At 36.2% G+C, this 16,808-nt stretch overlaps 1 protein-coding gene across 12 annotated transcripts in view; it reads left to right on the top strand.

Annotated features, from left to right (window-relative positions):
• Positions 1–16,808, top strand: part of METTL25 (methyltransferase like 25) — a 345,627-nt gene that overhangs the window by 4,154 nt on the left and 324,665 nt on the right. For all 12 annotated transcript variants that reach the window (XR_007517292.1, XR_007517291.1, XR_007517293.1 and 9 more), the window contains exon 2: positions 15,266–15,430. Coding sequence is in view for 9 of the 12 variants with exons in the window: in XM_049883967.1 (XP_049739924.1) it covers positions 15,266–15,430 (165 nt within the window). In the remaining 3 variants the exon portion in view is untranslated. The remainder of the gene's footprint in view (positions 1–15,265; positions 15,431–16,808) is intronic.

The raw sequence follows: 16,808 nt of genomic DNA on the forward strand, positions 1-16,808 counted from the left end.
CACTTTGTTTACATTGTTTATAGTTACTTTATTTGCATAGTCCACAGTCACTTCATTTGCATAGTATATTGGCCAATCCCTGCAAGGTGCTATCACAAGGCAGGCTGCAGCCCAGGGCCAGGCAAAAAGTGTCAGATCATCAGTGCTTACAGGTTGCCCAGAAAATGTCAATCAACCTGAACAAAAGTATCACACACTCTAGGGTATAAAATTATGGCAAAGGTAACTCCTCAGGGTTTGGGGCGGGGGGAACTCTTAAGCTATTTTTCCAAAGAACCAAGGCAAAAGGCCACATAAAGGAACTCGTTTCACCACAGATAAGTTCTGTTATCCACAATTTTTTAAATTAGGACTTGAGGATTAATTTGCCAGGAGCACAGCTTGTAATGGAAGAGCCAAAGTGAAGACTCTATAGTCTGATCTCTTCACCGCCATGATAAAAGTCTACTCTAAATGATTTAGGAATATGTTACCAAGACCATATATTGCCAAAATCATTATTTTTTTTATGACAATAATATATTCTTTGTTTATTTTGTTATTGACTATTTCACCCCTTCGAGAATGTAAGAATTGTTGTCTGCTGTATCTCTAATGCCTAAAAGAATGCCTGGTCAGTGTTGTTGTTGTTGTTAGGTGCCTTCGAGTCGGTTCCGACTCATAGCGACCCTATGCACAACAGAACGAAACACTGCTGGGTCCTGCGCAATCCTTACAATCGTTGTTATGCTTGAGCCCGTTGTGCAGCCACTGTGTCAATCCACCTCGTTAAGGATTTTCCTGTTTTCTGCTGACCCTGTACTTTGCCAAGCATAATGTCCTTCTCCAGAGACTGATCCCTCTTGATAACGTGTCCGAAATATGTAAGACGCAGCCTTGCCATCCTTGCTTCTAAGGAGCATTCTGGTTGTACTTCTTCCAAGACAGATTTATTCGTTCTTCTGGCAGTCCATGGCATATTCAGTATTCTTCGCCACCACAACAATTCAAAGGCATCAGTTCTTCTTTGGTCTTCCTTATTCATTGTCCAGCTTTCATGGTCAGAGTATGTGGTTAATAAATATTGTTGAATAAGTATATGAATGAATGAATGACACCACTTATTTGTTCTCTTAGGTCAGGAATAAAATGTTAACATCTTTTGGGAAAACCCAATAACTAAATTTGTATCTATCTAAGGGCAATGAGGAAACCCTGGTGACGTAGTGGTTATGTGCTATGGCTGCTAACCAAAGGGTCAGCAGTTTGAACCCACTAGGCACTCCTTGGAAACTCTGTGGGGCAATTCTACTCTGTCCCATAGTGTCGCTATGAGTCAGAATTGACTAGAAGGCACTGGGTTTGTTTTGATTTGGTTTTTTTTTGAAGGGCAATGAGATCTAGACTAGATGTTCACCTTTGAAATGCCTCTGGCCTGCAAACTTTGTGTTTTGCTATAAAATACTCAATTATACAAATGGTCTGCTCCCTTTAGTACTGAAAGAATAGTTTTTTTGTAATCTTTGCTTATAAGGAATCTTAATTTTTGTTTATGTAAAGACAGATGGCATTTTTCATCATCACTACATTTCCAGAGAAAAGCATTGGAATCTTTTGATCAGATTTTTATTGTATTAAAAACTGTTAGCTGTTATGTGCAGTATAACTTAGCAATTAAATCAGTAGGCTTTGGAGTATACAGAGTTCAAATTCCAATTCTACTACTTACCAGCTCTGTGACCTTGGGGAATTTAATTTATTCATTCAATCAGCAAACATTTTCTGAGTGTTTGCTATGTGCCAGGCATTTTTCCAAGCAAAAACTCTGCCTGAATCCCTGGACAACCTAGAGAATCAACTATACATGCATAAGAGACTCCAGAGAGCCCAGCAGAAATCCTAGCAGAAACTTCAGGGGTGGGGAATAAGCCCTTGAAAGGCAGCACGCCACCTGGTGAGATTTGCAAGTTTGCTCCACCTTTGACAGAGTGTGTTACCCAAAGTGCATGCAGTTTGGGCAGCAATAAGCAGAAGCTTACCCTGGTGGCGTAGTCGTTAAATGCTACTGCTGCTAACCAGAGGGTCGGCAGTTTGAATCTGCCAGGCGCTCCTTGGAAACTCTATGGGGCAGTTCTACTCTCTCCTATAGGGTTGCTATGAGTCAGAATCTACTCAACGGTACTGGGTTTGGTTTTGTTTGGTTTAAGCAGAAGCTTTATTGAATTGACGTATCAAAGGACAGAACTCAGGGCTGGCAAGGCACCTGTAATTTTAGTGTGGAGATCCTTAAACAAGGGAACCAGGGAGAGGGGGAGCATGAAAATCTGACTATAAAATCTACCTATATCTTTGTCCAACTGCTAAACCACGTAGGTGCAGGAATGCCCTCAGAGAGCAGGCTAATAAGGCAGCAACTAAGCAGAGACATCAGCTGCTGCACAGTAATTGGAAGATGGATTTCACACTTTGAATCCAGGCAGGCCAACTTTTTACTAGAACAACAACAACAAAACAATCCTTAGAAAAACAAAATGAATTTCTTACAACATACTATCCACAATTCTACTTTCCAACAAGAAATTACTAGTTGTGCAAAAGAAACAGGAAAGAGTGACTTAGTAAACTGATTCCAAGTGGGCCCTGATGTTGGTTTAAGCAGCTATTATAAATATGTTCAAAGACTTAAAAGAAAATATAGTCCAAAAATTAAAGGATACTCAGTATTAATGAATCTTTAATTATGGCACCTATTTTATGCTTTCGTTAGGTTAAAAAGTGCTCACTGATCGACACATAATAGCATTGATATATAGTGGTAACAACAGTTTATTATAGTAGATCTGCAACGAACTGATACCTCACGGTTTCAGTGGTTAAGGAGTAGTGGCTCAGTTTAACTGGGTGGACCTGGCTGGGGGTCTTCTGGGGTCACACTGAAGGTGTTATTTGGGGCTGCAAGCAACTGAAGGGTTAATTGAGGCTAGAAGATTCACATGCAGGGTGTTTCACTCACACAGGTGGCTAGTTGGTGCTGGCTCCTGGCAGGCGGACTCAGTTTTTTAAAGAATATTTTCTATAAAGAATGTTTTATAAACGTGTTATTGAAGGGACTTCTTTCAAGTTATGGTACTGAACTAGACAGCTGTTATTTCTAGTGTGATCTCTGTTTGTTATGTTTATGATCATTGTTTCTAAGTGATTTAATCCAACTAATAGGCTATTGAACATAGAAAAAAACCCAATCAGAAACTAGTCTTTCCCTTCCTGAAAATGTAGCACTTCTTTCAGTACTTAACATTCTCAAGTGGGACTGAGAATCAAAAGTAGTTTTGGATCACTTGGCTAAGATATATGTAGAGTTGTTTCCAGTTCTCAAATTCTATGAAAATGTAATGATTTAAAGTTTTTATTTCCAGACTTTATTAGTTCCAGTTGAGGGCTGCTTCAGCCTGGACCTTGAGATGGCAGAGCCTATGACCAGTCATTACTGGGCTACCCAAGTTAATAAATGATTGAGTTTCCTATATGGTCTGACCCCAGAAATTAACTTTGATTATGAAGATGGCTGAAATAATTTTATGTCAGTTCTCAATTTTAAAAATTTCTTCAAAGAAAGGGAGTATGAGAATGGCTAAATATTAACACTTTCCTTGTGTTTGTCAGCAGAGGGAGCCATTTTTGGGGAAATAATTGATCTGGTTTTAGACATACTGTTTGAGATCACCTGAGATGTTTGGGGGCCACATCCTGTATCCTTCAACCATTCATCTACCACCTTAAGTTTTTAGAATTAGTTAAGATGTTTTATTTGAATACAGTAAATTATCACCGGGCTACAAGCTAAGATAATGAGGACCAGAAGTGATTAAAATGAATTTGACCCTGATGATGTTTGAGAGTGGAGCCCTGGTGGCTCAGTGGTTAAGAACTCGGCTGCTAACCAAAAGGTTGGCAGTTCGAATCCACCAGCCCCCCCTTGGAAACCCCCTGGAGCAGTTCTAACTCTGTCCTGTAGGGTCGCCATGAGTCAGAATCGACTCTACAGCAACTGGTTTGGTTCGGTTTTTACGGATGTTTGAGAGGAAAGGATGGTCAGTCCTTGAGAATCTCTTCTGTGACTTCTGCAAGATCAGTATTCTGAAAAACTTCACTGTGGGCAGGGACAAGAGTTAAGGATAGGTCACTAGTATCTAAGCCTTATGATCTCTGTGTGCCTGATTATTTTTATATCCTTATTTATTTTTGCAAAAATTACTTAGCGTTTTCTCAGTATGAAAGTGTCTTAAGTGTTGTGGGTGAATACTGTGTGGGCTAGGTTTTGTCTCTGCCTTCAAAGAACTTACATTCCAACTGGGGAGAAAAGAGATAGTCCTCAATAACTGTAGTACAGGACAGAATTAAAAGATGAAAGAACAATCAATTTCTAAGCAGAATTTTGTTCTACTTTCTTCCCATTAATGTGGTCTGAGAAATTAATATACACTTACTAGACTTTAAGGTGGTATATGAAAATCCAACCTCTGAGCATTGACCAAGAAAATGATTCCCCATCTTTATTTCTTTGTATTATTTAATTTCCAACTATGTGACAGTGTTTTTATTCAAAACTAGTTGATCTCATTTTCCAAATAAAAGTTTTTAAACATTTTTTATCTTTGAAATTAAAAATGTCTAGCTCTCTGTATTTCACTTGTATTGCTTTCATGAGTTAATTTTTATAACTCTAAACAATAATATTTTAGTGGTTTTTTTTTTTTTTTTCTGGCAAGTCAAGCTGTTCCTTGCTTATGGTTTTGTTATTTTCTTTGTGTTAAGAATTTTTATGTTATTTTAGTGGAAACTAATCTGACACGACAACTTTCTTAATTTAAAAAGTGACAATATATTTGCCATGAAGTCATAATTTCACCACAAATGACTTTATCTTTGTCAATAATTATTTCCCAAAGGTTATTTTATTAGTTTACCGTTCTTAACTGAGGCTGCTCTTTGTGTCTGTTGATTATGAAAGCATTATCCAAACCCAGCAAAGCTGTCCCTCTGTTTGTAACACCTAGGTTTATAAGTGTTTTATATTGTTTAATGCTTTGTGATAATAGTATTTCTTACAAAACAGATTTTGAAGTACAATTCCATTATTACCTTAAAATTGTTTTTTTGGGGGGGTGGGAGATTGGTGATTTTTATGGAGCCGTGGTGGTGCAGCAGTTAAGAGCTTGGCTGCTAACCAAAAGCTCAGCAGTTTGAACCTACCAGCTGATCCTTGGGAACCTTATGGGCAGTTCTGCTCTGTCCTATAAGGTCGCTATGAGTCAGAATTGACTCGATGGTGAAGCGTTTGGTTTTGGGACACTTTTAATCTCCCTTGCAAACTATGAGTATAATTTATTTCTGTTTTTTGTTCTTCTCAATTTTCCTTTTTCATCTAAAATATGCATTTCTTTTTAAAGTTTTTTTTTTTCCCCCATAAAAATATCTTAAGTGATTGATTCTTCTTTTGAATCAGGTACTTTCATTTTGTCACTTAGGATATCTCAAGGATGATGCAGAAAGGTAACACCTTGCCCGCATTATAGATTTAAGTTATAGATCATGCAAAATTATTAAAACCACTTACTGTTATTGACATATATTTTGTTGAATAATAAAATGCAACAGACCTGTATCTTTTGGTTCTTGAATTTTGTATATATATATGTATATATATATATATATAGTAGTTATCTAAAAAACTCACCCAAGTAACAAACTGTGAACATTCAAAGAGGATCTGTTTAAAAGTAAAAATATTAGAAAGAAAAAAGTTATCTTTTCAAAGTTAGGTGAAATTTACCAGTTACTGTCAAGTTGATTCTGACTCATGGTGCCCCCATGTATAAAGATAAAATTTATGCTAGGAATCAACAGTTGTCTAAACTATGAAAAAGAATAATCGTGGGTTTCTTAGGTCATCACTACTTAGTTTTCATGTTTTGAATAAAGATAGTGATTCTTAATCTCTTAGATCACAAATCCCAATAAAAGACTGATTCAGAAGAATAGTATAGAGCTTTTCCTCGAAAAAGTCATGTGTGCATTTATATAGACACGGAACTGTATGTCTTAGGTGATTCACAGGCTTCCTCAGCGCTTGGACCTCAAGATAAGAGCTGCTGGTTGAAAGCATTATCAGTGTTATGAAGCTGTTTCAGTTTATCTTGATTTCGACCAACACTTTTGCTTTCTCATTCTTTGATTCTTTTAACTTTTTTTTATTAAGAAATATTTATATATTTTCATCCATTCATTTAACTAATATTTATCAATTACTGAAAATGTCTCCTTGTGAGTACGCACTAGGTTTGAGACTCAGCTGCAGAGCATCAGACCAGTATCTCTAGGCTGACACCAATGAGAATTACTGAAAGTTAATTACTTTCTCTTGATCACTGAAAACCAAAATTGGGAGATTTAAACTGTTTAGGTTGGCATTTTATTTGTTTATGCTCTGTACAGCGGCCTTCTTGAATAACGATCCCTAAAGAATAAAATTTACACAGTTTTTACGGGCTATAAATGTTATTACAAAAATTGAGCAGGTGAAGAATAAGGTCTGGTGGAGGTAAGATACCGCCCCCCGCCCCCGCAAAAAAAAACCAATTGTCTTCGAGTCATTCCAACTCAGAGCAACCATGTAGGACGTGTGGTAGGAGCTAGATAGAGGAGTCCCTGGGTGTTACAAACAATTAAGTGCTCAACTATTGGCCAAAGCATTGGTGGTTTGAACACACCCAGAGGTGCCTGGGGAGAGATGCTTGGTGATCTACTTCCAAAAGGGTCACGGCCTTGAAAACCCTATGGAGCAGTTCTGCACACATGGGGTTGCCATGAATTGGAATTGATTGACAGCAACTAATAATAACAGGTAAAGTTTATATTTAATGCAAATTCCTTTTTCTCATTCATTTTATCTGCAAATGATTATAACTGAATTCAGTTAAGAGATAATGGAATACACATCTATTTGTATTAATTTTGAAATCTAAGTAAATTAAGCTTAGTGTAACAAGGGCAGATGAAATTGAACTCCAATTAATGAAATGCAGAATGAAAGGAAAAGTACGTTAAGAGAAAGGTACGGTTTAGTTTTAATCTTTCAGAAGCCCTTATTCAATTACACTTATTTTTACTGTTTTTCCTGGACCGTAATCCTTTATGTGCCTTGCTTCAATAATAAACAAACTGAAAAGCCTTTATTATTCTTGGAAGCCTGGAAGTCTAGGCCCAGGTCAACATATAGAAAAGAAATACTGGTCTTCTTAGTAAGAGATCCATGGCAGCATTAGTTACTACCTCCATTGTAGTGACATTGTAGTGATATTGTTGGGACAGTTTGGGATGACAGAACCTACAGAGTTACTTAGAAACGGCAATTGAAATAGAAAGTGAGATGTCTTTGGTAGGAACAAGAAAACAGACTGATTTCAGTGCACTTACTGTGGTGAAATAGGTTCCTTTTGAAAGTATGCTTTATAATTATAACATCATTTTTTAAAGTGTTATAGTCTGAAATTTATTTGTATTTTGCTAACAAAATCACATTTTGTGTATTAAATTTAAATTTACTCAGAAAATATTTACAAGTTTTTAATTTACTCTTAAATACTTCTAACTTTAGATGGAGAGCAAAGTTATTGAATTGCTAGAAATTTACTGTATCTAGGTTTTGTTAATTTTTGAAAATAGGAAATTAAAATATTATCATAAAGCAAACTTGAAATTCTACTCCAGGTTTTCTAAGGCCTACTGAAGATTGCTACAGCTGCTAACCAAGAGGTTGGCAGTTCATATCCGCCAGGCGCTCCTTGGAAACTCTATGGGTCAGTTCTTCTCTGTCCTATAGGGTCGCTATGAGTCGGAATCAACTCGATGGCAGTATTGGGTTTTTGGTTTAGTCAAGATTAAAATGAATCTACCAAATTTCACATTAAATTCAGTAAGTAGTATCGTTAGTAAAGTTCTCTTCTATACTTCAAAGCTGATTCTTCTACATGGTGCCCCAGTGTTAACCACTAGGCTCCCAAACACTTGCCTTAGTCCTACTAAGTGCAAAGTCCTACAAAGTCCTACAAGTGCAAAGACCCGTGTAAGACTATCTCATGAGATGAGTAGCAGTAGAAGTGTAACTGGGATTGCCCAGTGCCTTTGGGTCCACATAGAACTTTTGTTATCAATGTTCTTTGTAAATGGTAAGACACCATATCCATTTTAATCAGATTCTGTTACTACCTTGCACATAATAAGCACCTCCTGATTTATTTATTTTTATCAATTTTGTTTTTTATTTAGCAAATTGGCTGTTGGACTTCCTTGTTGCTTCTCAAGTTGCAGTTCACTCATTCTTAGTGTGCCTTCATTGTAATGATGGAGGCCTTGCACCCAAGATTCAGAGCCCAAACTTCTTTTCTCCCAGTGAACTCCATATTTAGTAATTGAGTGTTTGCATTAGTCTTTGTTTCAAATTTTCTTCTAGAAATATGTATGGCATTCAGGGCTTAAGTATTTTCTATTCCATATTCCAGCAAAGTCCCAAATATTAGGAAACTCAGTTACTTCGTTTGGACTTCATGGCTTGAGGGTTGCCTGTTATGTTCTAGGTGCACACACGTGCTTGCTGTGTTTTTTTCTGTAGGTATATTGTATATATGATAATTAAATATATATGTATATATAATATATGATCAATACGTATTATATACTCATATATATACATGTGTATGTAGTATGTGTGCATGTGTTCCTTAAAATAATACTATGAAGTAGGTATTTTCTCCCATTTTATTGATAAAGAAGTCTTGGAGTAGGTGAGCAAATTGTTCTTGGCCACAAGGATAGACATTCTGAGAACCAGAATCCAAACCCTAGTTCCTTCTGCCCATGCTTGCCCACTGATTTACTCATTCACTCACTGAGTGCCTATTATGTATACTCAGTGGATAAATGAGTAAGGCATTTTTCTAGGTTCTGAGGATGCAGCAGTGAATAAAAGCCTTTGTCCTCTTGGATGTCACATATATTAGTTGATGATCAGTGCTATAAAAAATTAATAAAGGATTGGAGGGGGACGAGAGTTAAATAGGATTATCAGAGAAGGTTTTTCTAAAATGATGACATTTGAGCAAAGACCTGAAAGAAGTGAGAGGGTAAGCCATGAGAATACATGGGGAAGATAGTTTCAGGCAACAGGAGAAACAAGTGCAAAGGCCTGTGTAAGCTTATCTCATGAGGTGAGTAGCAGTCGAACTGTAACTGTGGATAGCCCAGTGCCTTTGGACCCGTATAGAACATTTGTTATCAACGTTCTCTGTAAATGGTAAGACACCGTATCCGACAGATGAATCTCAAGTTGTAACAAATGCACTTCAATCAGATTCTATCACCTGGCACATAAGAGGCACCTCCTGATTTATTTTTATCAAGTTTGTTTTGTTTTTTTATTTAACAAAGTAAAGCCACATTTCTATTTATATATTTTGTGTTGCCTTTAAATTAAACTATGATAAGGGTCTGTTAGAGTTAAAATACTGTAGATTTTCTATTTTTGTATTTAATTTCATTTTTTAATAAATAACTTAGTTAAATGCAAAAGTGCTTTTGGAATGGTTAAATGTACTTTATATATGCAATGTCAACGTTAGTGCTATTCTTGGCACAGTAAGGACATGCATGTGAATCCTTTGTTAATTATATCTTATTCTTTCCAAGAGAATGGTTTACATGTTGAAATAACATTTCATCATTTCATATGCAGCCATAAATTAAGCTAGAGTAGCTTAGGCAAATAGCTTATTAGCCCATAATTGGGTGATATAAATTGATATAGATATTTTAAAAAGCAACAGTATATAGTCAGTTTGCTTTTTTAGGCAGGTTAAAGGATTATGGATATATGCAAACATTCATAAAATTTAACTCATCCCATCTTTCATTTTCAAAGTTCATTAAGGCAGGCTTTAACTTTTGTTGTACTTCTACTAAACAAATATAATAGACTGAAACATAAAGTCAAGTGTTGTGGGAACCAAAGTCTTAAAATCTGTAATTAAATTTGTATTATAATACAAGTAAATTTCCATTTTAGAAAACTTGTTCAAGTCAACTCAACCGACATTGATTGTGCATTTTGCAGTGGGAGTCTAGATAAGGAAAGAACCAACTATGAATCTATTCCAGTAGCACTGGTAAGAGTTAATAAGGTTTGAACCACAGCAGTGATGGAGGTGCAGTGGGGGAGTCCAAATGAAAGATATTTTGACATTGGGATTGATGGATGGCTATATGTGCAGATTGAGGGCACAAGGATCATTTAAGATAATGTAAAGGTTTTTAACTTTGGCAGTGGGTGAGTGATGAAGTCATTAAAGATAGGAAATAGGAGAAGAGAAAGGTTTCAACAGAATGAGAACATTCGGTTCAGTTTTGAACCTTTTGAATTGGAGACATATGTGGGACATTCATGTGGAAGTGAATACAAAATGTTTCTATGTCCTTGTGAAGATCTTTATTGTGAGGTTACTGTTACTCTCTTTTGAAGAAATGCTGGGCCATGGGACAGTTCTAGGCTGCGATAGTAGTTGTGACCTTTCTCCTAACCCCTGTAACACAGTTAAACCTCAAAATTTGTCACATGGTTACATTTTATCTCATGGTGTGTTCTAAGGTACTCTTGTCTCACTGTGGGTTATAAACATTAGAGGTGGGATGAGGTTTTATGCTTCTTTAACAGTGCTAATCAACTTTGCTGCGATGGGTTTGGTTTAAAACAGTGCTACTGAAGTCCTCCAGGTGGCCTCAGTGATTACTCACACTACAGAGTTTTAGGAGAATTTCTCTTTGTCCCTGTATAGCTGGTGATGCTGCAATACTAAATGTATTGAGGGATTGCTTTCACTCATCCATTTATTCATTCTTCTAGTCTCTGCTAAGTGCCTGCTGTGTACAAAGTATTGTTGCTTTATATAGCTGGGCATGAAACAGTATGTTACTTTGTTTCTAGAACTAAATAGCACATCAAAATCTTATCATAAAAACGCCTTTATTCCTTCGCAAAGGTTTGCCAGTTGTTTTATAAACGAGAATCACCTTTTAAGTTCTTGAAATGTTGAGATCACTTCTGATGGAGAGAGAGAGATGTATAGGGGAGTGATGCGAGTAGATTCCGGCTCATAGTGACCCTGTGGGACAGGGTAGAACTGTTCCTACAGGGTTTCCAAGGAGTGGCTGGTGGATTCAAACTGCTGACCTTTTGGTTAGCAGCCAAGTTCTTAACCGTTGTGCCACCAGGGCTCACTTAACTACTATGACATAGTAATTGAATGTGGGAATTAAGAGCACGGTCTGAGGTCAAACTGCTTTGGTTTACATACCCTGCCTCTTAGTTTCTGTGGGAACTTGGGTAAATTACGGACTATCTCAGTTTTTTCTTCTATTAAATGGGGATAAAAGCACTATATAACTGGCTCCTAAGACTGTTCAATGAAATGTAAAGTGGCTGGCACATAGTCTAGGTTCAATAAATGTTAGTGATAGCAGTAATGAATTATGCGATGGTATCCTGTCTTCTTTAATGTACTATGTAACATTCAAGAAAAAGTTCAGACTTTGTACTTTTGAAAATTTATTTTTATTTAAGTGTAAATATTATAATTCACTGTATTTTTAGTTTTGAAATTTTAGTATGCATTGCTCCATCTTGAGATTTTCATAATCAACATGTATATATACATGTCTTTTCTATCTTTCTTTGTACATTCACCTCTGGTGTGGGGAAAAAAAGGCCCTTAGAGATACTCTTTGATATGAAATATGGTGTCTCATATTTATAGAAAATAACTATAGTTATAGATATAACATAGTGATAGAAAATAATTCCCCCTGCGTCTTACTTCCCCTGATCCCTCGTGCCCAATTAACTATGTTCTAAGAAACTTCTGTGAAATAGTAATAGAAGGTGTATAAAAAGTAAGAGTAAATAAAGAACACAAGTAAAGCATGTAATAAAACAGAGCAGGCACTTCCAGTAGAGGGAGATATTGGCAAAATAATCAGGCCACATAATATGTAGATGTATTGGTCAGCGAACTAAAAACCCAAGCTTTCCTGTATAAAAAATTTAGCTAAATTAGAATTAACTTTATAAATATAAACTGAGTAACATTGTGGTTTGCTATTTTATTCAGTTTCAAAACCCAGTCTTATTATACAGGTACCTAGGGGAACACTATGAGGACTATAAACATTTTTGTCATTGTCACATAACTTTTCTCATGTGCTGTTTCAGAGATGGAAGTAAAGACAAGATTGTTGACACCTTTCTCTCTCTTTCTGGATCTCTAAAAGTAGCACGTAATGACAGTTAACAGCCTCGCTAAGTTGAAAACAAAAATCCAGCCGCTGTATTTCCATGATTCAAAAAGGTTTTTTTTGATGGTATTCTGGATTATATGAGCAAACTGGTGCCAGCCCTAAATGACATAAATTAATGTACTGAATCAAAACACTACCCTGTTGTTAAAAAGAGTAATGTCTTTGTAATTTAGATCTCTAAATTTTTTACGTTACTGAGAGGCCTATAATTAAAAGCAATGTAATACCATTTAGTTCAGATTAAATTAGACTTTTTTCGGGCATTTTCATTCAGTGTAGTTAAATTGATTGGAATCTTTACTTTTCCAACAGAAACATCACATACTTTCTGTTGGCAACATTGTCCAATAACTGACTACTATAATAGTCCCTCTGCAAGTCGAGATTTAATACTCTCATTCTATCACACTCTTTGAAATTGCTGCCCTGGAACCTGGGGATGTTGAGACTGCCCTTAAACCTAAGAGTCACACTTAATAATTGAATGAGTTTTCCCTTCTGTATCATGCCTAAATATTTTGATGTGGATTTTATTACTTCTGGCTGTGTTAGTAAATTCAGTTTGCCAGATGTCCAAAAAAGTGTATGTAATACGTACGGTATATCATAAATAAGTTCACCATCTTACTTTGTAATTTAAATTTTTATTTAGTTGATTCAGAAATGAAAGTTACACATCTTTGACATTTTTGGTAAACATTACCACCACCAACTTAACAGATAAAAAACCAAATTCACCGCCATTAAGTCAATTCCAACTCATGGCAACCTCTTGTGTTAAGAGTAAAACTGCTGCATAGGGCCCTTGGCCATAATCTTTAGGGAGGCAGATCACCAGGCCTTTGTTCCGTAGCACTGCTTGGTGAGTTCGAACTACTAGCCTTTAGGTTAGTAGCTGAGCACTTAATAATTTGTGCCTCCCCAGGATCTTAAACTAATAGATATTAGCTTTAAAAGGATATTAGCTTAGACAGGCAGTTTTTACTTAGAATTCTATAAACATTTGTCAGCTATCTTGCTTTTAATTTTTGTTAGGCATCATCATTGTTCTTTGTGCTTAAATGGATTTTTATAATTTCATAAGTAACCATGGAGGATCAGCTATGCCAGAGTAGATGTCATAGCATACAGTATAGTTTTTCTGATGGAACCAGAATTTTTCCCTGGATTACACCATGCTTTTGTAAGGTGAACATTTTACATAATTCATTTAAGCACTAAATCAAACACAAAACCAAACGCTTTGCTGTTGAGTCAATTCTGACTCATAGCAACCCTACAGGACAGACGAGAACTGCCCCATAGGGTTTCCAAGGAGCAGCTAGTAGATTCAAACTGCTCACCTTTTGGTTAGCAGCTCAGGTCTTAATCACTGTGCCACCAGGGCTCCATTTAAGCACTAGATGTGTGTTTTTTGAATTATTAAAAACAGCTTTCAAAGAGTAGACTTAATTTTTTTCTCCATCAAAAGAGTTTCTTGGAACTACTACAGACAAATTAGAATGCCCTTTTTTTTTTTTTTAAGAGAGGCCTGGTGATCTGCTTCTTAAGATTAAAAAAGAAAACCCTATGGAGCAGTTCTACTCTGTAACACATGAAGTCGCCATGAGTCGGAATTGACTCAAAAGCAGCCAGTTTGGTTTTTGGTTTAAGTAAATTAACATGCTTTACAAATAATCATAGAAAGATGCAGTTGAGCAAATGAAAAGCAAATCTGTCAGTCTGCTTGTGTGTATCCTTTACAATAGACCAGATTATGCTGCAGTAATAAGCCTAAAAACTCAGTGACTAAAAACAACAAAATTTATTTTTCATATAAGCTACATGACCCTTGTAGGTTGGCAGGAGTACTGCCCTTGTCTTATTCACCCAGAAACTCAAGCTGAAGGAGTGTCCACCTTGACACATACTTTCATGATTAAAGACCTGGGAAAAGAAAGAATAATGGATCTTCTGATACTCTAAAATCTTATACATGGAAATTGCTCAGTTTGCTTTGGAAAGATGTGGCCATACCTGAATTCAATGGGGTGTAAGATCTTCACGCAGAGAGGGGTACTGGATGTTTGTGAACAGTAAGAATGTCTATCATATTATTCTAAATGAGCATTTGGGAACTACTGATATTACTAAACTCAGAATGTCTAGTTTAAAATAAGCTATGGGGAGGAAATGAGCTATTTGCACTTGATTGGTTTTAGAACTCACATTGACAATGCACTGAACACATTCATATCCCCACACACAACAGTTCTACATGGTCCAAATGAGGCAGGAACTATTTTACAGTAACATTAGTACCACTGGGGATGTTACTGTTGTTCTACATGAAACGTGGATTGGGAATAACAGTTTACAGTTGTGTGGGCTGACTGACTTAAATTCAGTTAAATTTAATAGCCACATTACTGTTTAGCAAGATTCAAACTTTTTTTCTGGTAGGAATGGGTCCTTTGGAAAAAAAAAAAGGGGGAGTCAAATTTTGATTGGGAGCTTAAATATACAATATTAAAGAGAAAATAAACCCGTTGCCATCGAGTCGATTCTGACTCATAGCGACCCTGTAGGACAGAGTAGAACTGCCCCATGGCGTTTCCAAGGAGCACCTGGTGGATTCAAACTGTGGACCTTTTGGTTAGCAACTTAGCTCTTAACCACTAGGCCACCAGGGTTTGGGGGCTAAAAATAGCTAATTGTTCAAATAGCAAATGTACACACAACCATTAGAGAGAGAGTGCCAAAATTCAAACCAAAATGAAAATAATATATTTTGTTATAAAATCCAGTGTTTTTTCTTTATTGTTTTTGAATTTCACGTACAAATTACCTACCGGTTATTTAATATTATTAATATTTTTCTCTCTATTCTGATTTTTTTTAGGTATTTCTGATTTCTCTAAAATATTTTGTGAAACTTCTCAGAAGCTGGTGAGTGTGGAAACCTTTGCTCTGGCTGCAAAATATTATTCTCTACAAAACTTGGGAATATGTACTCCTTTTGAACAGTTGCTTATAGCCCTTCAAGGAAATCAAAAACAGAGAACTGGTATGTGTGTGTGTTTATGTACTTAGAATCTGTATATTGTTATTCATCTTTCCAGCATACTCTTAATTCATTGTCAGATTTTATATCATGAACCCTCATAAATTAACTTGTGAATAGATAAGTAGCAGAACTTATTTATAGATCTCCGTATTTTTTCTTTCATTAGCCCTTTGTAATCCTTACTTCAGATTGTCTCCGCCCACAAAACACAGATTGCAGTGGCTCCTATGGATTCTAATTCTTTCTTTCATTTTTGCTGACTTGGTGGGCACTATTACAGTGGGCTAAATATTCTCCACAGCCAGTTCTTTGAGAGTAAGATGAGGAAAGTGGAGGGGGAGTGAAGGAGAATGGTTGGGGACATAGAGGAGATAGATGGGTGTCAGGAAGTAGGGATGATACCAGTAAGAATCAAATAACAATGGAGATGGGGATGGTACAAATAAAAAAACAAATAGCAGCTTGGTAGGTGAAAACCCAACCATATTGATAATTATATTAAATGTAAGTAGACTAAACGCTCCAATTAAAAGGCAGAGATTGGACAGTTTGGTTAAAAAAAAGTTACTACTCAATGCTGAGGTGAGGAACCAGCTTTAATATTAGTAATAATCTCAGATTCTCTTTGGTATTATGTTTTATCATCCACAAAGCTCTTTTGTATTCGTTATCTCTTTTGATACTCATTATTTCCCTACCTTTTTATTTTGAAAAATTCCAAACGTACAGAAAAGTTGCAAGGATAGTACAATGAACCCTGTATATATGTCATCTAGATTCACCAGTTAACATTTTGCCATATTTGTTGCTTTTCTTCTCTCTCTCTGCCCATACATGTGTGCGTGCATGCGCACACACACGTTTTTTTCTTTCTGAGGTCTTTGAAAATCAATCACAGATAACATGACACTATCCCCAGATACTTCAGCCTGTACCTCCTAAGAACAAGGGCATTCTCCTACATGTTGTATAGTACGTTAACGCATTCAGGATTTTTATATTAATACAGTAATATTATCTAATAAGCAGTCTATTTTCTAATTTTTCATATAAGCAGTTTTTTTTTCCTGATACAGGAATCAATTCAGGCTCATACATGACATTTGGTTGTCATGTTTCTTTAATCTCCTTTAATCTGAAATAATTCCTCAGACTTTGTTTTTCCTGATACTGATACTTTAATGCATATAGGCCAGGTTTGCCTGTTGTTTTTGCATAATTAGATTCAGGTTATCATTTTTGACAGGAATACTACTTAAGGGATGTTGTGTCCTTTTCAGTGCATTACATCAGGAAGCACACGTGAATATTTCCCCATTATTGGTGATGCTAAATTTGCTCCCTTGGTAAAGATGGGTCCGCTGGACCTCTCCATTGT

The sequence above is a fragment of the Elephas maximus genome, chromosome 4, assembly GCF_024166365.1.
Source record: "Elephas maximus indicus isolate mEleMax1 chromosome 4, mEleMax1 primary haplotype, whole genome shotgun sequence".
NCBI classification, from domain to species: domain Eukaryota; kingdom Metazoa; phylum Chordata; class Mammalia; order Proboscidea; family Elephantidae; genus Elephas; species Elephas maximus.